The sequence below is a fragment of the Lynx canadensis genome, chromosome A3 (genome assembly GCF_007474595.2).
Source record: "Lynx canadensis isolate LIC74 chromosome A3, mLynCan4.pri.v2, whole genome shotgun sequence".
Lineage (NCBI taxonomy): Eukaryota > Metazoa > Chordata > Mammalia > Carnivora > Felidae > Lynx > Lynx canadensis.
Genome location: NC_044305.1, coordinates 11,621,179 through 11,648,651, shown reverse-complemented (window position 1 = coordinate 11,648,651; position 27,473 = coordinate 11,621,179). Strand labels below are relative to the sequence as shown.

At 43.7% G+C, this 27,473-nt stretch overlaps 1 protein-coding gene across 4 annotated transcripts in view; it reads left to right on the top strand.

The window, feature by feature from the left end:
* The window catches only part of SLC9A8 (solute carrier family 9 member A8), a 72,073-nt gene that overhangs the window by 446 nt on the left and 44,154 nt on the right, over positions 1-27,473 (top strand). For 3 of the 4 annotated variants that reach the window (XR_003967557.1, XM_030309426.1, XM_030309424.1), the window contains exons 2-6: positions 74-121; positions 1,504-1,682; positions 8,264-8,344; positions 21,308-21,366; positions 26,825-26,908. Coding sequence is in view for 3 of the 4 variants with exons in the window: in XM_030309426.1 (XP_030165286.1) it covers positions 74-121; positions 1,504-1,682; positions 8,264-8,344; positions 21,308-21,366; positions 26,825-26,908 (451 nt within the window). In the remaining variant the exon portion in view is untranslated. The remainder of the gene's footprint in view (positions 1-73; positions 122-1,503; positions 1,683-8,263; positions 8,345-21,307; positions 21,367-26,824; positions 26,909-27,473) is intronic. The other variant, XM_030309425.1, reaches the window with a different exon arrangement.

Here is a 27,473-nt window from a genome sequence, read left to right as displayed (position 1 = left end):
GTCATTTTTCTCTTCTGTCTCCTCCACCGAGATTCATTCACTCATTAACTGTTGGCCATTTACTCTATTCCAGGCCCTGGGCACATAGTAGTGAAGGAGGCCGACCAGGAGCCGCCCTCAGGTAGTTTACATTTTAGTGGGAATAGACCATCAAGAGGCAAGATGATTTCAGCGCTCTAAAAGGAAATGGAAGTGTTAGGGCGGGCGTCCCTGCAGGAAGACGTGACATGCCAGCTGAAACTTTAAGGACAAGAAGGAGGGATAGGAGAGGGAACAAGCAAGTGCAAATGGCTGGAAGCAAGAAAGGGCTTAGTGTCTTTTAGGGACAGAAAGAAAGGCAGGATGGCTGGAATAGAAAGAGTGAGGGGCTAGCCGAGATGAGATAGAGATGTGTGAGGCGTCCAGTGTCCTCCAGGTACTTCTGGGGGAAGGACCACTCTTTAGTCTGTCTCTGCACGTGCCGGGCACAATCTATTGCATGTTACAGATGCCCTACCTATGTGGAAGGGTAGGTAAAAATTAAGAAGGAACCCCCATGGTTGAAATCTGACTCCCTCACCTGACATCTTTTCAGATACGTCTCTTCAGCTGGGTGGTCATTTCATCTTGGCAGCTTATTTACCCAGTGTGTGCTCTATTGCAGACACTGAACTGGGCCTCAGCAGCTCAAGGCAAAAGAGGTGGGAGGGCCCCAGTGATTTCAAGTTTGGTCTCAAAGCTTGATTCTGCCGCCGGCTGGCTGAGATACTGGCCACGTTATTCAGCCTCTCTGAGTTTCAGTTATTCATGGGTAAAAAAGGGAAAGTAATAGTCCCCATCTCAGGCATGGTATGCCTATGAAATGAGAGGTTGTGATGTTACCTAGTCTCTGGCATGAAGCATTACTCAATAAACACTAGCTGTTATAATCACAGTTGCAATGATTATTATATGAATATTGCCCTATTTAACGATCCCACCCCAGAGCAAGGAGAGCACTGAGAAACGGGGCAGATGCCGTATTACAGGGGACGTTACATTTGAGCCTTTGGAAATCTGAGAAGGATTTTGTCAAGTGGGGTGAGGTGTTCCAACCAGATCAACAGTTGGGTAAATTCAGGTGGCTTCATCAACTTGCAGCTATAATTCAAGGAAAAGAATGTAAACTGGAGAAATAAAGGCGCCATGTAAATAATGTTGGATCTTGGAATGTGATGACAGTCCAGTGTGCCTCCGTTTGAATCCCTTATTAAATGCCAAAGAGCAGGCAGCATTTTATTTCTGCGCTGGCCCTAATTCCCCCCTTGTTTCTGTCCCATAAGCGGCTGGGTTCAGAGCACCTGAAGCCACTGGTACTCTCCTGCTGTGGCCGGCAGGAACTTTCAGAATCAGTTTGGTTCTAAGACTTGTGAATCCATCATCCTCTTTGCCAGATTCCCCTTCTGCGTGTGTGCGCGTGTGCATGTGTTGGTACTCAGGGCCCGTTTCCCTTTATCTAATACTGCTGCTTTTTATGTCCAACAGGTTCCCTAATACAACTCATGAAGGTTTCAATGCCACTCTCCACACTACCTTGGTTGTCACTACGAAACTGGTGCTCCCGACCCCTGCCAAGCCCATTCTCCCCGTGCAAACGGGGGAGCAGGCTCAGCAGGAGGAACAGTCAAGCGGCATGACCATTTTCTTCAGCCTCCTCGTCCTAGGTGAATGTGGAGACACCCTCGTCTGCCATCTTGAGTGTCTGTGTGTGTTGTCCATAAGGTCCACCCTATCTAAGCCACCATTTACTTGCTGTCAAGTCTTCCTTCCATTTGGTTTTTGCGCTTCAGACACTGAGGGACGATGATCAGTTCATAACATAACAGGGTACTCCTTTTTCTTCGTAAAATCGCCGAGCTTAGCAATTCTGAAGAGCTCTTTCTATAATGTCTTAGATATCATTTGGAAGAAAGGAAGGATTTTTGACCTAGAAAGAACCTTGAGCGTCTTCTAGTATAGTGGATTTCAGGCTGTGCTCATGAGTGTGTATGCTTGTGTAGATGGTGGTGATAATGGAGGCGGGGTAAGTCCAATGGGAGGGCATCTGCCTTTTTGACCAGAGACAGCATTTTGTCACTTTGCTCTCAGGTTTCCATGTAAATTTTATTTAATTAAAGGTTTTGCCGCTGAGTAAAAGATCAGACACCCTTGCCCTAGCACACTTTTTTCCTTCCCCTTTAACTTTCCCATTAACTGTGGTTGTGACTTTTACCATATCTGTGTACCACCTGTGCTGTTATTTCCTTACGTAATATTTTTCTTTGAACAGATTCACTCCTTTTGTTCAACCGCCTCCTGTAACGGGTGAGAAAATTTAGGTCCAGAGAGATGAAGTGATTGACTTGCCTGGTTTTGGGGAGACTAGAGATTAAAATTTGGGTTGCCAGACATCAGTCAAGAAGTTTAGGTAATAGGTGATAGTTTAGATGCCTCCCGGAGACTGTAGAGAACTGTTTTAGACAAAAGCAAAAAACAAAAAAACAAACAGATGAAACTACGTAACCACTTTGGACTAGCTGACTAAGGAAGAAATAGCTTTGAATTTGACCCAAATCCACACTCTATTTTGAAGAGTGAAGTTGGCATATTTATATTTTCTGCTTAATGGTCAAATAGTTTTAATATAATAATTTTGTTTGAAATCCCAGGACTCGAGGTGCCTGGCTGGCTCAGTCAGAAGAGCATTCAACTCTTGATCTCAGGGTCATGAGTTCGAGCCCCACGTTGGGCGTAGAAATTACTTAAAAAGAAAATCTTTAAAAAAATAAATAAAATCTGATGGGTATTGAGGAGGGCACCTTTTGGGATGAGGACTGGGTGTTGTATGGAAACCAATTTGTCAATAAATTTCATATATAAAAAAATAAATAAATAAAATAAAATGGGTCTATTGTGGAGCAAAAAAAAAAAAAAAAAAAAAAAAAAATCTCAGGTTTTCAGCCTGAGGTTTCAGCCTTATCTCTCATAGATTCCAAAAAAACTTAAAAAAATAAATTTGTTTATGTTTATTTATTTTTGAGAGAAAGAGAGAGACAGAGTCCGAGCAGGGGAGGGGCAGAGACAGAGGGAGACACACAATCCGAAGCGGGCTCCAGGCTCTGAGCTGTCAGCACAGAGTCCGGCTCAGGGCTTGAACCCACGGACACGAGATCAAAGTCGACCGACTGAGCCACCCAGGTGTCCTAAAAAAACCTTTTAAATAGAATACAGAAAAGGTACACAAACCACAGGCATTCATTGTCCCGTATGAACCTGATATGCCCAGATAATTTTTTACCTTGTGAATGTAGTTGAATTTTGTTTCTGTTTCTAGCGGATGACTTCAACAATCAAGGACTCTTGTTTCTCCTTTTTACTCTGTGATGGTAGTTGAATGTAAAGAAAAACAGTTCTCGGTCAAGAAATCTTTAGTACTTGAATCCATAATCTTGAAGGACGAGTATTCTTAGTCTCTTTACATTGTTGTCAGCTTCATAATGGCAGAGAACATAAAAGGCGGAGACCAGGAAGAAAACTTTGGTTTGTAGTCTCCTTTTTTCATGGGAAGATAAAAAGAATAAGTCAGACTTTCAAAGTAATTTTCAGGGTGTGGAGCATTTAAGGTTGGTTTGTGCCTGAGACCACAAAACAGGGGGTTATAGTGCTTTTAATCCCGGCCAAACCCAGCACAGTGGTAACACATCTTTGGGGCCAGAAAGGTCTAAACTATTTACTAGTGTTGTGTATTTTACTTGGATATCTTTTCAAACAGATGGTAAACCTGGACTTCACAGTCACACTAGTGTCAGGTGTGTTTTGTTTTCAGCTAATCAGACTGTTGGCAGTCTAGGAATTGGTGTCTCTATTTTTTATGTATAGGTCAGCATGCATTAGCAGAGTGGAATGCTTTCTTTTTAAATAAATTTGAAGACATTTTTTTTCTTGCATATTATCAACAAAATATGTATCTTGTATATTGATTCCTGATTAGATGTCCAAACATACAAATCTGATAAAAAATTGGAGTTCATAGGTATTTTGCTGGGGCGCCTGGGTGGCTCAGTGAGTTAAGCCTCCAACTTCAGCTCAGGTCATGATCTCACAGTCGGTGAGTTTGAGCCCCGAGTCGGACTCTGTGCTGGCAGCCCAGAGCCTGGAGCCTGCTTCAGATTCTGTGTCTCCTTCTCTCTCTCTGCCCCTCCCCTGCTCGCACTCTTGTCTCCCTCTCTCTCTCAAAAATAAATGAAGATTAAAAGAAAAAATTTTTTTAAATAGGTATCTTGCTAACTCACTGAGTACATGAACTGTAGTGAATTGAGGGAAATTGGGGTCTATGATTTATTCTAGACTTCAGGAACTCCTAACCTGGAACACATTTAACCACTTTTGTTTACTGTTTTAGTCAAGTCAAATGAAATTGTAACTTTTATGTCCTTTAAGCTTGTTAAAGGATTACAGTGTGTTCCCCTTTTTTGAGAAAGGATGCCAAAACTCTAGTTACTTTTGACTTTAGAAGCTTGAAATCAGTTGACTTACATTTAACCCTTGCTGATCTTGGACTCTGCAGAAACAATGGTGAGTCATTTTTATTGACCTACTAGAGTTAACAATTAGCATCATTTGGCACATACATTTTATATAAGTCCATTATGCACATGCATTTTATTTAACTCCATTAAACTTAATGGAGTTACTAAAATTGATATGCCTGTTTTGATGAAGTTTCCATAATGATTACTTCAGGCATGAATGTTTAGAAACATTAACTTGTGGTATACCTACCCTCCATACCTCACAGAAACCTTTGCCTCTTGCTCTGTTTTTTCCAAGGTTACTTGAAAACATGTACTTGTGTGTGTACATACATATATACCTTCATACGCACATTCATTTGTAAAGGCACATAGAGCTTGGATTTTGTTTGTTTTAATACAAACAGGATTCAGTAACTTGCTTTTTCATCTCACAGATGCCTTGGAGATCCTTTTATGTTCTATTTTTTTATATCTGCTTTTTTTTGAAGAATGTGTGTTAAACATAAAATATATACCATTTTATCTAAAGTGTACGATTCGGTATCATCGAGGACTCTCACAATGCCGATGCAACGATCAGCATTATCTAGTTTCAGAACATTTTCATCACCCCAAAAGGAAACTCAGTATCCATCGAAAGCTGTCACTCCCCATCTTCCCCTACCCCCGGTCTTTACTAAACACTATTTTGCATTCTATCCCTAGGAATTTGCCTACTCGGAATATTTCAGACACAACTAGAATCATGCAATATGTGGTCTTTTATGTCTGGCTTCTTTCACTTAGCATCATGTCTTCGAGGTTCATCCGTGTCGTAGCGTGTCTTAGAAGTACATTCATTTTTACGGCTGAGTAATAATTTCCTTTATAGATATTCCACATTATGTTTATTCACCAATTGACAGACATTTGGATTGTTTCTGTGTTTTGGCTATTGTGAATAGGGCTGCTGTCGACATTTGTGTATAGGTTTTTGCGTAGATGTTTTTATTTCTCTTTGATACATACATACATACAGGAGTGGAGCTGCTGGGTTAAATGGTTGCTCTATGTGTAACTTTCTCAGGAACTCATACTTTGCACAGAGGCCGTACCATATTTCGTGCCCACCAGCAATGGCCTAGAGTTCCAGTGTCTCCACGTCCTTGCCAACACTTGTTATTTTCCATTGTGTTTTGTTTTATTTTTTAATTATCACCATCTCTTACTCATTGGTCGGTGTGAAGTTGCATCTTGTGGTCTTGATTTGCATTTCTCCACGGACAAATGAGGTTGAGCATCTTTTCTTGTGCTAATTGGCCATTTGTTTGTTTGTTTGGAGGGATGTCTATTCTGGTTCTTTGTCCATTTTCAAATTCCATTGTTTGTCTTTTTGTTATTGAGTTGTAAGAGTTCGTATGTATTCTGGTGGCTAGACCTGTATCAGATTAATGATTTACAAATATTTTCATCCATTCTTTGGGCCATCTTTTCAGACCTCATTCTTTTAAACGGTTGAAGACCATTCCCTGGCATTGCTGAACCTCCTACTCAGCACTCTCTGTTGATAGATGGTTTTCCCCTTTGTCTTAAAGGGGCAAATTGTTGTTTGATTTACAAGAATAAACTATTTTTAAACTTTGAAGTTTTTTTTTTTAATTTTTTAATGTTTATTTTTGTGAGAGACAGAGAGACAGAGCGTGAGCAAGGGAGGGGCATAGAGAGAGAAACAGAACCTAAAGCAGGCTCCAGGCTCTGAGCTGTCAGCACAGAGCCTGACATGGGGCTCAAACTCACAAACTGCGAGATCATGACCTGAGCTGAAGTTGGACGCTTAACCGACTGAGCCACTCAGGTGCCCCTAAACTTTGAAGTTTTTTTGTTTAAGTTTATGTTTATTTATTTTTGAGAGACAGCAAGAGTGCGTAGGGCAGGGCCAGAGGAGGGTGGACACAGGATCTGAAGCAGGCTCCGTGCTGATGGCAGAGAGCCCAACACAGGACTCAAACTCACGAACCATGAGATCGTGACCCGAGCCAAGGTCAGGAGGCTTAACCGACTGAGCCACCCAGGCACCCCGAGAATAAACTTTTTCAATTAATTTTTTCATGTAGCTTGGTGCAAAGAAAGATCAGAAACTGAGTGAACTCCCTAGATCTATATTCGGCCCACTTATGTACCTGCCTTTTTAGACAGTAGGCCTGCTCACTAGTCACATGTTGTGCTTACGCATTAGAACATTTTTCTTGCTCTTGGTATTTAATGTAGGATTTTTCTAACTAGGTTAAATATTTATAATAAAGTAACACCACAGATTGATAGTTGAAAGCACAGAATGCAAGAAGGACAAAATTTCTATATTTACAACTGTTTCCTTTTTCTGGCCACCTGGTGCTTTTTGGTGGGCCTAACAATATCTAGTCTGTCAGTGCAGGCTCTGAGGGTGGCCATTTAACCACTATGCGGATTGTTTAAACATTTCCTTTTACAAAAAAGGCAACAGTTATACTTAGTACTGTTAAGATAGTCCTGTGATTGATGAGATGCTATCCCACCTAGGTGCATAATAAAAGAAAGAGATACGCGCACTTGCATTTGGGCCGTGAAATTACATTTAGGAATTATTTCTGTGAAAATATACTCGTATGGGGGGGAGGGTCCAGAGATACTTATCTCTCTCAGTTTTACATTCTTTTGTTTCTTTTCGTGACCGCCCCACTGTGAGCAAAATTAAACATGACTCCTGTTTTGGTGACTGAGGAATGAAAACAGGCGGAAGGGAGGTGGTGGATGCCTATGGCTAAAGGCACAGGGTTGGGGGGCCCGGGGGGCTCAGTTAAGTCTCCAACTCTTGATTTCGATTCAGGTCATGATCTCACAGTTTCTTGAGTTTGAGGCCTTTATGGGCCTCTGCACTTGCACACTCTCTCTCTCTCAAAATAAATAAAACTTAAAAACATAAAGGCACAGGGTTGGAATCGGGCTCAACCCTGAAGCACCTACAGTGACATGACCTCTTGAAGCCTGTTTTTGTGCCTATAATCAAAGGAGATTATGGTAATAATAGCTAATTAAGAGGGGTGTTGGGGGCTAAATGAGACTGTGTTTGAGAAGTACTCAGTGCAGTGCCTGGCCATGGGGAGCCCTCAACTAGTGGGAGCCCCAGTACCTAGCTGAGGAGCAGGCACCCCACCTTTAGGTCTCTGATGTTCTCCCACCAGACCACAGTTTTGACTTCGTTCTCTGTGGACTATACTCTCACTTCATTCTCTGTGAAAAGAGAACCAATCCCATGGTGGCGAAACACTTTGTGGCAACATATTCTGTTGCAGTTATATTTAATTAAAGGGATTGATTTCACTGACTTCCTCCTCCCATTTCAGATTTTCCAGGTGATTACTTCCAAAAAGTTGAAGACCATTTCTCAGAATTAGAGATTTGAATACATGATTGTATAAGGTTTATGCGGTTAGGGGAAAAGATTAGATGTCCGTTGCTCTTTCAGCAACCACTGGAAAATAAACTAGTTCAGGCATATAAAAAATCTGGAGACAATGTTATAAAACACTGTGAATCTCCTTCCAGGTTAAGAAATAAGAGATTGGAAAAAGAACTGAAGTTTCCCATGTCATTGTCTGCTGTCCATTTTCCTTAGCAGCAGCACCCCCGCCCCAGAAGTAACCATTGCTTTGAACTTGGTGTTTATTATTTGAAATTGTGCTGTTTTAACAGTGTCTTATTTTTTCCCACAGCTATCTGCATCATATTGGTGCATTTACTGATCCGATACAGATTACATTTCTTGCCAGAGAGTGTTGCTGTTGTTTCTTTAGGTAAGTGCTTGTCAGTGATCCTATAATAAAAGCAGTAATAATACCATTTTTTGAGTGCCTTCCTAGTGCCAGAAACAGCATGAGATGTGGTACATGCCCGATTTCATTTAATCCTCACTGCAACCTGCCACGAGGGTGTTATGATCCCATTTTACAGATGAGGACACCGTGACTCAGGAGTGATGACCTCCTAAAGGTCACATAGAAGCCCCCCCCCCCCATTCTGCTTCTAGAACTACCCTCGGGGCACATTGACCTCTGTTACTAGGTTATGCAGACACCCAAGTCTACTAAGGCAAGTAATGGACACTTAATTCATAGGGTCACTGAATTTTACAGCCAGAAGGAACTCTCACTTCATGGTCTAAGAAGGAGAAATGGCTCACTTTAATGTCAGAATGAGATCTAAGGTGTTCAGGAGTATTCCATTCTACCTCACTTGCATGTCTTTCTTGTTTCCTGTGGCAATAAATTGTTAAGATAACTAGCCTCTGTATGTCAACTATACTTCAGTAAAATTAAAAAAGGAAGAAAAAAGGTAATCAGCTCCTATTTAGAGGGAATGAATCAGTGTAATAATAGATGTGACTCACATGAAAGTTAATTGAAATGGTTAATGAAGGAAGAAGCAGGGACCTTCCTTCTCAGGAAGTATTAAAATCAAGACAAAAATGTGTTTGGGGGTGCTTAAGGCATGGTAAATAAGGTTTCACGGAGACCCGCTAAGGCATTTATCAGTTTGTGATATTGTGTTGCTTTTACTAGTTTTCACTTGCCTACTAATGAGATTTAATTTTCCCTTATCACCACCGATGCTCTCTGTAAGTTAATTTTCTTTGCCTTACAGGTTTGGTTGAGTAATATTTTTATAATACATTGATGGTTTAGCTTAGCTTTGGAAATGAACGTTCAGACTTTGATTCCCCGTCCCCTGTCATCATCTGCATTCCTACTAAGCTGGTTCAGCCCCTCCTGTGTTTTCCCTGGGCTTCGCATTACCCCTCTAAGTGGTGCCTAGTTCTCACCTATGAGCTTTTGCACTGCCACCTCACGTGAGCCTTGTAACCCCCAGTGATGCCATATCTTAAGGAAGAAACACCACTGGATAGTACTGATCTTCAGTCAAGAGTCGGAAAACAATTTTACTTAGAGTTCCTATTCTCTGTTTAGCAGGCTCTTGAGCTGCACATCCCGGCAGATTCTAACAGCCTTAGCTAACGAGATAGAAAGCCTTCAAGGTCTAAGAATGGTATGATCATCCCTTTTCTGCTATCAGGACACTGAAAATAACCTACACAACTAACACCTCTTCTGGGACATTCAGTAAAGACTTAAAACACCACTCTAAGGAATGTACAGTTTTGCAGTCAGCTTTCATAGTTTCTTAGAATAAGAACTATAGCTGATGTGTGTTTAGTTACTGTGCCATGGAAACGATGGTTCTTATAATTTGGTTTGGAATGTCATGTTCTTCACTCTTTGAATGTTTGGGTAACTGTAGGTCGGTGAACACCAGTGCTTGTACTAGGAGTTATAGCAGACGCTGTCGGTTGCCTACCCAAGGGCCATTTCCCCCTTCTTCCTTGAAAATAGAACCCTAATTTTGATCAGGTATCTTGCCACAGTGCACTCAAGGAAGGCGTGCCCCTCCAAGTCAAGACTGGTCTTTGCCATCGTGATAATTCCACTCTCCTTTGCCATTCATATATTGGTTGAATGAGGTGAAGGCAGCAAGGCAGTGTGAAACCCCATCCTGGCCGGTGAGACCACGGGGAAGAGGGTGGAGGTGGAGCGTGCCTTATCCTCTCTGATGAAAAGTTTCCCATACCTTTGATTCAGTTGTGTGACCATCTGATGCCTGGAGCATTGGGAGACATCTTGCCATCACTGTGGCTCAAAGACAAAAGCCAGAATGCTAAGGGTTGCCAAGGAGACAGATGAGAAACCCAGATTCTTGACTGCATTATTGTTTTGTTGAATTGATAGCCCTGGAGCTGCCTGTTGTATGAAATAAGAAACATCTGTTGTTGAAGCCATTTTTAAGCAGGTGTTCTTTTACTTGCAGCTAAAAGCATCTTAACGAACACAGGGCTCTTTCCATTCAAGGGAAAAATCAGTTCAAATCGATTCAGAGAAAAGTTGGCAGGGGTGGAGTTGCACACCCATTGGCCTGTGGAACCAAAAAACCTACCAGTGACGCTGGCCTCAGACTCAGGTGGAGTCTCCTCTTCTCCGCTTCTCAACAGTGCTTCCCTTTGTTTCGGCTTCAGCCCCAGGCAGGCTCCCTCCGTGGGATGAGCCGTTCCAGCTTCAGGCCTACCACCCTGACAGGAGCAGTCACAGAGGGAAAAGGTGGCCTCCTCTTCTTCCCGTTTCCACCAGAGGTTGTGGGATGAACTCTGACCTCCTGGCTTCCCCATTCTGGACACAGGGTGGAATGGTGTTGGGGACTGGCCAAGGCTCTCCATCCACAGGGTTCATTTCTTCACTGATGTAGCAGAAATAACTGCAGCCTGTAGGGCCGGGTCGTGGGAGGGTTGATGGCAAGTAAATCTTGCTTTCAAAACTTTTGTTAGCTAACTCAGGTGATTGGAATGCTAAGGGTGATTCCAAGAAGAGTGCTGGGGTCCAGAAGGTGTTTTTTATTATGTTAGAAGACATTTGGTTAGAATTTAGAAATGCTGACAAAGCTATCAAAATAGTTTTATATTTCATAAAGCTATGTAAATTGAAGGAAAGCTTTTTTTTCTCTTACTGGAGCAAAGTGTAACAAAATATTGAGCTATCCACCATTTCAAGAATTTCCAGCTTTTGTGCCAACGAAGAATCTAGAAGCTGCCGGAGAAAATAGTTTTCGTTCTTTAGGGATAAACTCTCCCAGCCTACCTCTTCTAGCCCAAAGTCACTTTTCAGACTGCAGTCATTGAGAGACGTGATTGGCCTTTCGTGTTACAGTTAAACATTCAGAGTACCTAAGAAACTATTGGTATAGAAAAGGACTATCTACACTTTAAAAGCACATTTTCCCCCTTCTATTGTCTTGTAATTTCAAATGAGCCTCCAGACTTTTCTCATTCTTTCTAAAAAAAAGGTATCAACATGAAATTCTAAAAATATTTTCTTGACCCTTCTTCAGAGCTTTTGGATACTTTCTGTACTTAGGGAATTTTGTAGCTTAGGCCTTTAAAAAAAAATTTTTTTTTTTTTGCACAAAGAGCTAGACAGAAAAAGAACAATCCTTTTCATTGACAACTTCAGCTATTTTCATTCTGCTTCATTCCCTTCCAAACCATATGTAGATTCGATGACTTTACTTGGTTTGAATTTGTATCATTTTTTGTGTTCTTTCCTTTTTACTAGTCTTTTCATTAAAGTTCACATATTTACTTCTGTCAGTGCTGATTCACTCTATATTTAGGACTGAAATTTACAAGGAATAAAAAGGAAATAATTGTACTGCCCACTATCCTCTGTCACATATAGCGAAACAGGAGATTTTTCCCTCCCACAATCATACTTTATTTCAGAGAGAGGAAAGGGTTCAGAGAAGGGGTTAAGTAAGGGCTGGAAATTTGCCCTTTCAAATGCCAAGGCCTAGCCTGAATACTACTGATAATTAGAAACACTGGATTTGATTGAATCATTGGTAGGATACACAAAAGTGCTTCCTTGTCATAACTTTCTTAACTATGTGCCTTTAGTATTATTGACTTGTTCTTGTTCTGACTAAAGGATTTCAATTTTTTTTTTTTTTTAGTAGGAGAATAGTGCTCTTTGTGGGGCATCTGGACGGCTCAGTTGAGTGTCTGCCTTTGGCTCAGGCCATGATCTCACGCTTCGTGAGTTTGAGCCCCACATCAGGCTCTCTGCTGTCAGTGCAGAGCCTGCTTCAGATCCTCTGTCCCCCTCTGTCTGCCCTTCTCCCCCTCGTGCACGCACTCTAGTTTACATTAAAAAAAATTTTTTTTAATATCCATTTATTTTTGAGACAGAGACAGAGCATGAGTGGGGGAGGAGGGGCAGAGAGAGAGGGAGACACAGAATGCGAAGCAGACTCCAGGTTCTGAGCTGTCAGCACAGAACCCGATGCGGGGCTCGAACACACGAACTGTGAGATCATGACCTGAGCTGAAGTCGGATGCTCAACCTAGTGGGCCACCCAGGCACCCCCTTCTCTCTAAAACAAACATTAAAAAAAAAAAAAAAAAAAAAGAATAATGCTCCTTGTGTCAGTGGGTGTTTTGAGTGGAAAGTGATGAGAAATCACTCAATTCCTGAGTTACTAACTAAAGGTAATTTCAGAAAAAGCAGATGTAGTAATGATATTTTTAAATTTTTTTTTAATATTCATTTGTTTTTGAGAGAAAGAGACAGAGAGAGAGACAGAGTGCGAGTGGGGGAGGGGTAGAGAGAGAGGGAGACACAGAATCCCAAGCAGGCTGCAGGCTCCGAACTGTCAGCACAGAGCTCCATAGGGCTAGAACTCACAAACTGAGATCATGATCTGAGCCGAAGTCAGACGCTTAACCAATGGAGCCACCCAGGCGCCCCTGTAGTAATGACATTCTAATTGTACTTAAGTTCTTAATTTTTTTTTTTTTTAATTTTAAGACAAAGGGAGAATCCTAGCTGTAACTGTAACAGCTTTTGTTACTTTTTAGACTGTTAAAGTCTAATGCTGACATAGCTTACAGTGTCTCCCAGGAAACTCCTCGAATCTGAGGTGCTTTGATTTTTATTGTTGGTATTAGAGTAGCTGTCTTAGAGGCAGAGGCCAGAATTGGTTGTCAAACTGACAGAATGATCACGTTAGACTCTCAGGATTTTCGAGGCTGTGCTCGAGGCAGGGAGGAGTGCCAGCACAGACTCAGTTTCTAGATACACGGGTCAGAGGGGACTATGTTCTTGGCACATCTTGTTGCTGTTCTACTGCCATGAACTAAATGTGTGCCCTCGGCGTGGAATAAGTTCCTCCTTTTTCCTGGAGTCCTGCCTTGACTTACCTAGTTTTATGGTCATCTCCTCTTGGCTAAGCCTTTTATCATCCATAGGTTAGATTTTATACTCAAATCTTCCAGTTACACCAAAATAGATCGTCTAAATTTTAAAAATAATAAATAAATAATAACTGTTAAATAATTGTATTCTGAAAGTTGCTACATTGGGGCTGATTTCTCTGATTTCCTCTTGTACCACATAAATGTTCTCCTCTGTGCTTGAAAAAGGAATAACATTGCGCTGAAAGGGTGAGCTGCTTTAAAAACGAAACATTTGGACAGCCTCTCCCCCCAGAAAACAAACTGCCCTGAGGGATGGATTCTCATTTTAGAGTCTCTTTGGGGTAACTACTGTAGGTAGCAGAGTCAAGGACTGGATTTTCAAACTTACCTTACCAGAGTATAACTTGGTTCTATAATTACAGCTGACAAAATGTGCTAAAAATACATTAAAGTATTTTCAAAAAATCATCTGTGGTTAAAAGAGGATTATGTAAGTAAGTATATCCCTTTTTGCCTCATTATATAGTAGCAGACCTGTCTCCTCATGATGATCAGGGTCAGTCATCCCTGCCAGTATCGGTAAGCCTTTTCTAGGCCTGCTGGTCTGTTGACTCAAAGAGCCCCAAGGGACCAGGCAGCAGCCATTGTAACGCCTACTGTGTGAACCCTGGTGGAAAGGTCACCTTCTGGGAGCCAGGACCTTTCGACCCCCTGAGCCTGTAGTTTCAGGCTATGGGAGCAGAAGGTCTCCAAGTGGGAATCCCTACTCCCAAGTGAGTCTCTGAGAGTGATGTTGAATGGGGCCACTCCTACAGTAAGCAGGTGCTGTGCCCCGCTTACTCTTAGGGACGTACTGCCCTATAATGGCCATTGGCTTAAGGAGTCAGTCGCATCCTGGGGGGGAGCTCCAGTCTTCGTAGGATGTCCTCTCCGAGCTGGTGCCTCAGCTTCTTTATGAGACCCTCTTACCACTCTGGCTGGCTGGCGGCTGCTGGATGGGGTGGCGTATTAGTGTAGGACCACGTGGGGTCCATGGTCGCACGCCCACTGCTGCACCTCCCTTGCCATAAAGTGAGTCTCTTGGTTTGACACGCTGTTGGGCAGTGTCCCGCTTTAGTGGACCAGACACTTGTGAGCCCTGGGACAGCGGTGCGATCAAAAGACATACCCGCCGGCATACTTGTCCATCTCAGTCAGAATGAACTACCAGGGTGGAAGGGGTCTGATACAATCGAGTGGCCATCATTCCGCTAGCTGGTCTCCACAGGGGATGGAACCACATCAGGTGCTGGGTGTTGGTCCGTGTGGCTGTCCAGTCACCCATTCACCAACAGCAGTAGCTAGAACAGCCATGGTGGGAGGGAGTCCACGCTGTTGGACTTGTGCACAACTCCCGTCTCTGCCATCATAGCTGCTGTGTTCATGAGCCCGTTGCATAAACACTGAAGCGGCCAAGGTGAGAGGCTGACTGAGTCACCCATGAACCAAGCTGGTCATGGGGAACTCCCAGCGAGGCCGTATGTAGGAACGGAGGGAGAGGTGTTGATGTCACAGCTATAGAGGACGCAGAGGCCCGGGGCACCTGTTCATGCAGCGTGCTTGTGCCCGCCGGACCTGGCCAAGCCTGATCTGTAATGTAGCACCTGGACCTTACAACGCACTGCTGCTGGGCCCACCCAGCCTTATAACTGGGTGGTTATGGCAACGCCACTTAGGAAGCACAGTTCTGGGCACATGAGCACTTGACGCCCCATGCTCAGACACTCTGTCTCTACCAGAGCCCAGTAGCATGCCAGGAGCTATTTGGGTTTTTTCCTCCCGTGTTTTTCGAATGCCGTGTAGTTCTCTGCTGCAAATGGCATGACCTTGTTCCAGAACCCTAGGGACCTGTGCTGAGGAGCCCTCCTGTTGAGGCTTGCCCGAGACGTCACACACCATCCCTTTCTACCCCAGATACTTCCGGTGCCAGGGGGTCTGCCAGACGGTATGGCAGAAGCGGCAGTCTGCTTGAACTGCAGCGGGGCCCTTTCTTGTGGTCCCCACTCAGAACGCTCAGCCTCCCACAAACCAGTAAATGGGTCAAAGTAGTCTTCTCAAGTGTGGAATATATAGCCTCTAAGCCTGGAGGAGGCCTACCCAGCACCGCGCTTCCTCTTAGTGGTGGGAGGTGGAAGGTGCAAATCTTGTCTTTTACTTGAAGGCGGTGTCTTGTCATGTTTCAGACCACTTGACCCCTACCTTCCCAGATGGGCGGTCCCCTGAAACTTTGTGCAGGCCACCTAGTCTAGTGGACCCCGGTGTTGTCCTGGGCAGTGTCCCTATGGTCTAGGTCCTTTGGGACTATGTCAATGACAGAGAGCAAGACTTAACATAAGGTGCCTGCCTTATTTGGACTTCTGTGTAATCTTGAAACAGCCTGGGGAGGTCTTTATGCCAGCAGGGAGGTGGGGGCACTTCAGCTGGCCCAGAGGGTCCACAGGAATCTGGAGATTGAAGGTGCTCATGTAAATCTCCCCCAGATGACCCTCTGCCACGTCTCAGAGTCGCCCATCTTCCTTAGCAGGGCCCGGCAGGAGAGGACGTATGTAGCTTTACCCTCTTGAGCTCAACTTTCTCAAGATCTGCCACTCTTGGAGTTAAGTCCCGTGCCTGATCTTCGCTCTAGAAGCCCTCCAGCTGCAGCAGGTGAGGGCCTGCTTACATGTTGCCAAGGAGGCCCTCCGACTCCCACTTTGCTCTAAGTTGGTGATTGTCTGAGCCTGTCCTTCTCTCTTTTCAAAACCTTGGCCGTGGGGGGGGGGGGGGGGGGGGGGGGGGGGGGGGCGCACCTGGGTGGCTCAGTCAGTTGAGCGTCAGACTTCGGCTCAGGTCATGATCCCACAGCTCGTGAGTTCGAGCCCTTCATCGGGCCCTGTGCTGACAGCTCAGAGCCTGGAGCCTGCTTCGAATTCTGCGTCTCCCTCTCTCTCGGCTCCTTCCCCGCTCCTGCTCTCTCTCTCCTTCAAAAATAAATAAGAACATAAAACAAAAAACCTTGGCGGCCCTCCGCAAAACCGTTCCACTGTTCTCATTATTTCCCCCATAACCTGTCCAACACCACACATGCTGCCTGAGCCACTGCCTCCCACCCCGTGTCCCAACCCAGTCACCACGAGGGAGTCTTAGCAGTGGCACTGCTACCCCAGCTGAGGGACTACCAGTGCTTTTCCACCAGTGCCGGGGTCCTCACTGCCAGCCGGCTGCTGAGAGATCCACCTCCCTCCTCGGGGAGCATCCTTCGAGTGTGCTTCCTGGAACCACTCCGCTCCTGGAACCAGTTGTCTTAAGTTGGGAGCCCAAAAGCAGAGTCTTGAGACAGGAGGTTGGGACAGATCTGTGAGGACACGAGACTAGGGGAGGAGAAGGAGCCAAACGCCGGCAGGGATCTCAGTTTAAGCCCAGCCTGAGCCTCAGTAGGAGGGCTCTGGGGCAAGAACCCACACTGGTTGTCCCTCTTTAAAGCGAAGGGGCTGGACACCTAACGCCCTGTTAGCCATTGGCTGTGAACTGGTGCAGGGTGGGCACAGCTTCCTGACAAGGTGCCTCTCGCAGCTGACGACACTCTTCTGGAGAAGGGGACAGGTGCGAGCACTCAGCTCGGCCTTCTCAGCGGCTCACACAGATGGGCTGTGTGAAGACAGCTGGGCAGGCCTCGCGGCGTGAGAGTTAAAAATGCCTGTAGCCTTGATCCACCCATCCCGCTTTCAGGGGTTTTTCCTCTGGATGCCCCCGCACACGTGGGAAATCATGTATTTACTCAGGTGGGAAGGGCAGTGATAGCAAAAACCTAGGAAAAAAAAAGCCTGGAGACTCAAGTTTTCACTGAATACTCTTTGGCACCTTTAAAAATTTTGTACCGTGTGCATCTGCTATATAGTCAAAGATAAAATAATTCACTTTTAAACAATTCTGTATTTGCTATTTACTAGGTAAGTGATGCCGGGCGTTAGCCTCAGTTTCCTTATCTGTAAACTGCAGGTGATAGTGCCTTCACGTCCTAGAATTGCAGATATTAAACATGGTAATGCATAGAAATCACTTAGTATAATGCCTGCCTGCTGAGTAATCGGTAACTATTAGCTGCTGCTATTAATATTATCATCTGTGTTATAATGGTTTATTGCCTTGCAGGGTAATTGTGGGCATGAACTAAAATAATGTGTATTTTATACATCAGCACAGTGCCTGGCACATAGGAGGTGTGTGTGTTTCTTTTTCACACAGGGCAAATAAATATATGTATATATATATACACACACATACACACACACGTATACATACATGTATATTATGTGTGTGTGTGTGTATATATATATATATATATATGTACCAGTTCAAATATACATATGTATATGTATATATATGTACATCTTTTTTAAGGGAATTGGGATCAGGTTTTGCAACCTGATTTTCTTCCTTAAAACATTTTAAATGTTTTTCCTGTAACATTAATTATCAGGATCGTTGCACAGTGATGCTGGTAGAGCAGCATTGCACCCTGGGAGGGAGGTGAGGGTTCACGGGTTGTAAAGGCAGGTGTAGTCTGCCTGTGTCTTAGCGTCATGAACTGGTAGGATGTCGAGTCCCTTGCTAGCTCTGAGCCATTAGACTGGCTACTTCAACTCCGAGCCTTCATACCTGAAGCATTCTCTGGAGGATTAGAAATAACTTAAAGCGACAAATCCTAGGGGCGCCTGGGTAGCTCAGTCAGTTAAGCATCCGACTTCAGCTCAGTCATGATCTCACGGCACGTGGGTTCAAGACCCACATCAGGCTCTGTGCCGACAGCTCAGAGCCTGGAGCCTGCTTCAGATTCCGTGTCTCCTTGTCTCTGCTCCTCCCCTGCTCATGCTCTGTCTCTCTCTCTCTCTCTTTCTCTCTCCCTCTCTCCCTCTCAAAAGTACATAAACATTAAAAAAAATTAAAGAGAATTGCTCAAGTAGTAATAGTAACAGTAGTGATAATATCACATCATATTTTACAAAGCTTTCCAGTGCCTCATAAATAATAATATAGAAACAAGCTTACGCAATAGAATTATGATTGTAATCAATAGATGTAATAATAATTATGAATAATTATTTTTCAAATGCAGCTGCTCCATATGTAATTACAAAAGCATTAACCATGGTATTAAAGTTTGGTATACATTTACAAGGGAAAGAGAAAGTTGAGGTTTTAGTAGAGCAGAAAAGCGCTAGCTTTGAAAATGAAATCGGAAACCAGGAAAAGAGGTTCAACTTCCCCAGTAATCAGGAGTGATTACTGAATGTAGATTAACTGTCAAATGCAAAGTGAAACAGTGCAATGCAACTTCTCGCCCATCATATTGGCAACAGTGTTATTCGGATGATTATCCAGGGTTCGTGAGAATGTGGGAGCGCTCTGGTGCCCAGTGTGAATTGGTGCAGCACTTGGGAGGACAATTTGGCAACATTCTCAGGAGATAAAAATGTGCTATGCCATGCATCGTCTCTGGATCTGCCCTAGGGCAACATGTTTCCACAAAGAGGTGTGAACTGACAGGTCCATTGCAAGTCCGCTGTGAGCGGCACAGGATGGGAGACAGCGATCATCTGGGGACTGATTTAAAAAATTGTGACTCTTGAAAAAATTAAAATGTAATTCACATACTGTAAACTTCACAGTTTTAGGGTGTACAGTTCAGTGTTTTCAATATGTTCACAGGGCTGTGCGACATCACCGCTATCTAATTACAGAACGTTTTCATCGCTGCAAAAAGAAACCCTCTACCTACCTACTAGCAGTCACTTCCCATTTCCTCCTTTCCTCCTACCCTGGCAACCTCCGTCCTGCTTCCTGTCTCTGTAGATTTGCCTAATTCCACACATTTTGTATCAGTGGACTTGTACAATCTGTAGCCTTTCTTTTAATGTAACAGGTTTATTGAGATATATAATTCACATATGAGTTACCCGTTTAAAATGTACTCTCCAATGGGTTTTAGTATATTTGCAGAGTTGTGCAACCATCACCACAATCGATTGTAGACATTTTCATCACCCCAAAAAGAAACCCTATTCCCTTTAGCTATCACCGCCAAGCCCCTCTTCCCCAGCCCAAGACAACCATTTCTATCTCTATAAATTTGCCTACCCTGCATATTTCATATAAATGCGTCATAAAATACATGTCTTTTGTGCCTGGCTTCTTTCACTTAGCATTTTTTTTTTAATTTTTTTTTTTTTAACTTTTATTCATTTTTGAGAGACAGAGAGAGACAGAGCACGAGGAGGGAAAGGGCAGAGGGAGGGAGACACAGAATCCGAGCTGTCAGCACAGAGCCCCATGCAGGGCTCGAACCCATGAACCGTGAGATCATGACCTGAGCCGAAGTTGGACACAACCGACTGAGCCACCCAAACGCCCCAAATGTTTATTGTTGAGAGAGGGAGACACAGAGTGTGAGCAAGGGAGGGGCAGAAGGAGGAAGACACAGAATCTGAAGCAGGCTCCAGGCTCTGAGCTGTCAACACAGAGCCCAACGCGGGGCTTGAACTCATGGACTGTGAGATCATGACCTGAGCCGAAGTCGGATGCTCAACCCACTGAGCCACCCAGGTGCCCCAACACTTAGCATGTTTTCAAGATTCATCCACCTTGTAGCATGGATCTCTCTGTTTCTCTGTCTCTCTGTCTCTCTCTCAAAAACAAACGTTAAAAAAAGAAGTCCTTAAAATGTATACAGAATTTGGAAAGATAAGAAGTAAAAAGCAGCTGGGGAACCCTGGAGAGGTTAGAATGAGTGCTTTCGTGCCACCTGGAAAGTTGAATTGGGCAACTTGTGTTTTGAAAATAGGTTCATTGGCTCCCTTTACAGCTCAGATCTATTTTGTCTTCGTCTATCTTTTGAAGTAATTTTGTTACTGTCTTAATAATATGTACCAGTTCAAATAGTAGAGAGGCTTATAAAGTTAAAGTTGCTTATCTCCTCTCTTCACCTGAAACCCCTCCCCCACAGCAATGAGTGTTAGTGCAATTCCTTTTCCCGATAAACTTCTCTGTTTAGTATTGTCTTCTCGCCCCACCTCACAAAGTGTGTTTCTTCAGCTTTCTGTTGTCGACGTGGAAAAGCTCCTTCCTCTGCAGGGGGGAGTAGGTCTTTGTCTTTAAGCGTGGACAGTGGTCTTCAGGCTTGCTTTGTATCACCCCCTACCAGAGATTGTGATTTAGGAGGTCTGGAGTGCTGCTCAGGTGTCTTTTTTATAAAAAGCTCCCGTGGTGATTCTAGGGAGTCAACAGGGTTAAAAATCATTTATCTAGTGAGTAACAGAGCAATCTTAAATTGTACCCGTGATGCTTCTTTGAGAATTATTTTTGGTAGGCTCTTTATGAGAGAGTAATGAGCCTGTCAGCCTTAAGGAAACACGCCTGAACTTAGATGGTCTGTTGTGTTCCAGGAATTTCACAGAATTTTTACTTTAGGTTATTTTTAGCAACGGGGTTTTATCTCTAACGAAATGCTCTACATAGAGCTGCCATCTGAGTCTAAGAAAGTGATCTGGGATTCTTTTTTGAAAATGGTAGGAAAAGCAGCATAAGGCAAACTTAGCATGTAAGCTTTCGGTCGTTTCACATTGAAAATGGGGGGATGTAGCAAACCGACAGGCGGAAAGACTGTCCTTGGGTCTGGTTTTGTCAAGCTTTCCGTTTCCCCAGCTGCACCCCTACCCCCAGATTGTCGTTGACTTCATTACGGTATGTTTACCTGAGATGCAAATGAGAAAGAAACTTGTGACTGAGAACGTCACACTGATTTCCATTCTTATGTTTTCAGACATAAAACTTGCAGAAATCCATAAAAGCTATTTAAAGACATAATAATCAGATTCTCTAGGATGATAAACCTGAGTAATCTTTCTCATATCTTAAATTATGTTCAACTTTACATTTTCTCTTCCAGGTATTCTCATGGGAGCAGTTATAAAAATTATAGAGTTTAAAAAATTGGCAAATTGGAAGGTAGGTTTACCCAACTTACGATTTTTATTGATTATCTTTAATTTTAGTGACACTGATGGTTAGTTACGGTGGCTTATCATTGCTTCACTATGAGGGAAGTTTATATTGTCCCATGAATTTTTTAATGTTCTGTTGGATTAGGGTTGATATCATTACATCGGACTTCTCTGAAAAAGTATAAATCTCACAGTTTCAAGTTAACATAGGAGCACTCAGTGTCAGATTTTGTTATTTATTTGCATTTTTATAACCTTAGACTAACCTGCTCTCTGGGGGGAAGTCTCTAATTAGCATAAAACATTTATCAGTGGTTACCGCTGACAGTGGAAGATAAAATGTATTTGTCCGGCACCAGAGCTTACAGTATGCTTTATACACTGTAGCTCATGTTGTCCTCATGACAACCACATGATGTAGATGACCACATTCTGTCATCACTCTGGTATTACAGATAAAGAAAGCGACCACAGAGAGGTTGAGACACGTCCAACATCACAGAGCTAGAAAGTAGTTGAGCCTTCTGTCCAGCCCCGCTGGCCCTGTGTGTTCTCTGTTCTCCGCCATACTGTGCTGTCCTCAGGGTGTGGGTGTTCATACCCTCGTGTTCACACAGTGGGTAGAGCGTGAGCATCATCTTGTGGTACAAGGACTAAGTGAAACCCGAACTTAAATGTGTGTACATCCATATTAAGTACTGAGATTAAAAGTATGTGACGGAATTGATTTTGAGGAGGGGAACCACTTCATCACATTCAAACTCTTCCTATTTTGATTCGGCTTCCAGGTGCTAGGATTCATTTACCTGTGAAACTGTAGAGTGTAAAATGTGCAAAACAAGTCGCACAGTCTGACCTAACACACAATTTGAAACTGTTATAAATAATGCTTAGGAAATATTGTATGTATTAAATGGAATCTCAAAATCTGTGTTGAGCTCCTGCTATTACAGAGCTGCCCTGAGCTGGGGAAGGGACTGGGCAGGCCTCACTAGAGCCCACTGTGCATCACATCTCTGCCCTCCTACAACTGGTTAAATTGAGTCACCCCCACAGTGGCTCATTCTAGGGCAGGGGACGCAGACTGTAACCCTTACCCTACTCCTAGATACAGCCTGATGTGTTTTGATTGTGTTTGATTTAAAATCAGTTGCTCAAAATTGGAATTGACTTTTAAACAATTAAATTGGGGCGCCTGGGTGGCGCAGTCGGTTAAGCGTCCGACTTCAGCCAGGTCACGATCTCGCGGTCCGTGAGTTCGAGCCCCGCGTCGGGCTCTGGGCTGATGGCTCGGAGCCTGGAGCCTGTTTCCGATTCTGTGTCTCCCTCTCTCTCTGCCCCTCCCCCGTTCATGCTCTGTCTCTCTCTGTCCCAAAAATAAATAAACGTTGAAAAAAAAAAAATTTAAACAATTAAAAAGCATTAGTTTTATTTTAAAATATTTTCTATCTATATAACTTACTGGGAATTTCACATAGAAACCTGAATCTCGAGCTTCTCTTGAAGAAGCAGAAACTTTTTTTTTTTTTGGGGAACTTATATCTGTTATTTAAATTTATTTTATGTTTAATACATTTATTTAAATTCAAGTTAGTTAACATATAGTGTAGTACTGGTTTCAGGAGTAGAACCCAGAGATTTATCACTTACATAGAACACCCAGTGCTCCTCCCAGCAAGTGGCCTCCTTAATGCCTGTCACCCATCCAGCCCCGTCCCCCAACCTGCCTCCAGAAACTCTCTTAGCACCAGGCCCACATTCCACCCTGCAGAGATCCAGCAGCTGCCCCTTCCGGGAGTGCTGTGTGGCCAGGGAGGCCTGGGAGATGGTGGCCCCTGTTCGGAGTGGTGGGAACAGAGGAGGTGGGGAGAGATCGTCTTCCACTTTTGAGTTTTATATGCTTCGGTTTTGTTGAATTTATTGTTCAATAGATGTTACTTTTCAAGTTAAATAATAGTAAAATATTTAATAGTACAGGCAAGTGAACCAGAGTTGGGTAGTGAAGGTAATGGAGTGCCTAAAGGGCCTTCCAGGCAGCCTGGGCTTGACCTCAGAGAAGGGGTCTGTCAGGCCCTCTGATAGATGGGGCAGGCTTCCTGGAGGAACAGGTGTTTGTGGAAAGCCAAAGCAGGAAGCAGGACACCTGTTTGGAAACCAGGTGCTGCCGGGAGCAAGATAAGAAAAACAAGGAGCTTGGTGTTCATTCCGTGGAGTTCTTTTGCCAGACTGTCCTGCTGGGCCTGCCTTCTGCCTGTGTTATCGTGTACTTACATATTTATTTCTTGAAAGCAACTTGCTTTTTTTTATGTGTATACAGTTGTTTTTTTTTTTTTTATTTTTTTTTTCAACGTTTATTTATTTTTGGGACAGAGAGAGACAGAGCATGAACGGGGGAGGGGCAGAGAGAGAGGGAGACACAGAATCAGAAACAGGCTCCAGGCTCTGAGCCATCAGCCCAGAGCCCGACGGGGGGCTCGAACTCACGGACCGCGAGATCGTGACCTGGCTGAAGTCGGACGCTTAACCGACTGCACCACCCAGGCGCCCCTACATTTTCTTGTAGTAGTTTTTTTTTAAGGCTTTTGTTGTGGTAAAATATACATAACATAGGGGTGCCCAAGTGGCTCAGTATGTTAAGTGGTTAACCTACTGACTCTTGATCTCTCACAGTTTGGTTAGTGGGATTGAGCCCCAAGCCCCCTAGGCTCTGCGCTGACAGCTGGAGCCTGCTTGGGAGTCTTTCTCTCTCTCTGCCCCTCCCTGTCTCTCTCTGTCTCTGTCTCTCTGTCTCTCTCTCTCCCTCCCTCTCAAAATAATAAATAAGCATTTAAAACTATATATATATATATACATAACGTAAAATAGCGTTTTAGTTATTATTTTTTTTTTTAATTTTTTTTTTTTTCAACGTTTATTTATTTTTGGGACAGAGAGAGACAGAGCATGAACGGGGGAGGGGCTGAGAGAAAGGGAGACACAGAATCGGAAACAGGCTCCAGGCTCCGAGCCATCAGCCCAGAGCCTGACGCGGGGCTCGAACTCACGGACCGCGAGATCGTGACCTGGCTGAAGTCGGACGCTTAACCGACTGCGCCACCCAGGCGCCCCTACGTTTTAGTTATTTTTAAGCGTACATTTCACTGGGGTTAAATACCATTCACAGTGTTGTATACTCATCGCCATTATCTATTTCCAGAACTGTTTCATCATCCCAGACAGAAACTCGACCCAGTAAACAGCTCCCCAGTCCCCCCACCCCACAGTCTGTTCTGGTTTCTATTTTTTTCATATTTTCTATTGTTTTCGTAGCCCCCTATTCTACTTTCTGGCTTTATGAATTGACCGATTCTAGGTACTTTATATAAGTGGAATCATACGTTTGTCCTTTTGTGTCTGGTTTATTTTACTTAGTGTGATGTTTTTAAGATTCATTCATACTGTAGTTTGTGTCAGAATTTCCTTCCTTTTTGTGGCTGAATAATATACACGGCTCTTTGTCGATCCATTCATCTGTTGATGGACCGTTGGGTTGTTTCTCCCTTTTGGCTCCTGTGAATAATGTTGTGAATACTGGTGTGCTACATATGTTTATTTTAAAGGAAACATTATAATGCTGTGGAAACCAATATTTTTATGAATAAATATGATAAAAACAAAGGAGTAGAGATGCCTGCTGAAGCCCCTGAGATCAAGCCCGTTCTGTCAGAAAGGGAGATCAGCACATTGGAGAGAGGCTTTACTGCCTATGACACCAAACTGTGGTGTCTTTGACTTAATTGAGACCAGAAAATGAATCAAAAAGAGCGGACTTTCTCAATCTGGGGGGATCAGTGGTATATGGCATACACTGCTCAAGTATCACCTAAAATCACCTTATACCATTTGCAGGGACGTGTTGCCAAAAAGAACCTGCGATCTTTCTGTAACACTATTCACTGCAAGGCGGTACATGCATTTCCTGTGGCTACGATAACAAATGACCAAAACTGGTTGGCTTAAGACCCCAGAGAGTTATTCTCTCAGAGTTGTAGAGGCCAGAAATCTGAAATCAGGATGTTGGCAGGGCCGTGTTCCCTCTGGGAGCGAATCCAGGTGGTAGGAGAGAATCCTTCATTAGCTTTGTAGCTTCTGGTGGTCCCAAGTATTCCTTGGCTGTGGCAACATCACCCCTTTCTCCTCTGTCTTCACATGTCCTTTGTGTCTGTGTGTCCTTTCCTGTCTCTTATAAGGACACTCTCATTGGGTTTAGGGCCCACCCATCCAGTGTGATCTCATCTGGATTCTTCCCTTAATTACATCTGCAAGGACCCTCTTTGCAAAAAAGTCACATTCTGGGGTTCCAGGTGGACATGAATTAAGGCTGGAGGACCCTGTGCAACCCACCGCAGGTGGGCTCTATACAGTGGTCCCCTGCGCAGATCCTGAGAATAGGTTGCCCCACAAAACACAGATCGCCCATTTCTTTTCACATGGTCCCAGTCTGAGGCATGAGCTTGTTGCACACGCAGCTATTTTAAGACTTAATAAGGCATTTTCAGCAGCCATCATTTGCTTCTAGTTTGAGCCTTTGAGTATTGTTTTAGGCTTTATGGCCACAGCTGTACATTTGTAAGAATACACTTAACCATTCTTCTGAATAGGGATTATGACAAGAAATCAGACTGTCAAGACTGTAGCGTGAAATTTTCCTATGAAAAAGGGCCTAATTTTGCAGTGTTAAGGAGACTCTGTATTACATGTAGTCATTTCGGATTTGAAGACCAATATGGATTTTCCCCCTGATAACACCAACAATTAGAGATGTTAATATAGAACATGAAATTATGATGTCATTCCTCCCAAGATGGCCATATTCTAGAAATACCTTTCATAATGACACTTAATATTTGAATCTGGAAGCATAGCAAGGGGCTGACTTTATAGCCATGTCCCGAGTCACAAGGGCATCAGATGGCCATTATTTCATCACAGCCAGGTTTAGGAAAGTGGCACAGTTGTCTGTGACAGGCAGAGAAAAGGCCAGGGCAATTTTAAACATGTATAGGGTTTAGTCTTCCTCCAAGTGGATTGTTCTAAGGCTTACTGTTAACTTTTTTTGTGGAGGATTTCAGTTTGTGGACTTGTTTTTGTAAGCGTTCTGTTTTCATTGAAATGTCTTCTGTATTAATATTAACTTCCTTTCCTAAGTAAAGAATAAAAAGCATACAGGGTGTGTTTGGAAGCACTTCATTCTTATTTATTTTGCTGGTCACCTTTAAAATCACTTGTCCTACATTTATTAGTGCAGGTTTTGTGGTGTCTTTGGTTTCTTCTGCTGCTTGGTTCTATCATCAGGTTCTTTTTTAAACATTAAATCTTTCCACAGGGCCTACGAGGACAATTACTTTGGCTCTTCACTGACGGATTTTATTTCTTAATATATAAATTCCATGCTTCTGAGAATACCCATTTTACATTTACAGGAAGAAGAAATGTTTCGTCCAAATATGTTTTTCCTTCTCCTGCTTCCTCCTATTATATTTGAGTCAGGATATTCATTACACAAGGTAAGGCCCAGGCATGCACTGGTGCTTTTGGTCTAGGTGGCTGCCCAAGTCGGTGAGACCAGCTCCTTAAGAGCTTGGGTGTTGACCTAGCAGCGGTGGCTCTGTGTGAGCACCCCGGGGGTGCGCTGCCTGAGGGAGAGGGGCGCACGTAGCAGTTAGTGGGTCGCTTTAATGGTTTCAGGCAGTGCGGCTTATTAAACTAGTATTTTCCACAGAGGGTTACTTTTCCTAGGAAGTGATGGCCAAAGTGATTTTTAAGTGTACACGGGCAATATATTGACTCTTCTTTTTGGACACAGACTGACACATGTTAAGAGGACAGTGTGTCCCAAGCCTTTTGATTCTCAGCTTCCCATGTGCGGCTTTTGTCCCTCCTTCGGCCTCTCCATCCTTCAGTGTCTCCCCTCTCAGTGTCCTGCCCTAGCTCGCCCTCTGATATCCCCTTATCCCCAGACTCCTTTTCTTCCCGCCATCTCCCTGGCCCAGCTTCTCCTTTCCAGACTGGAGCCTCATCCTTCCCCAGCCCTCCAGCTCCTTCTGACCCATCACCTAGTCTAGTCCCACA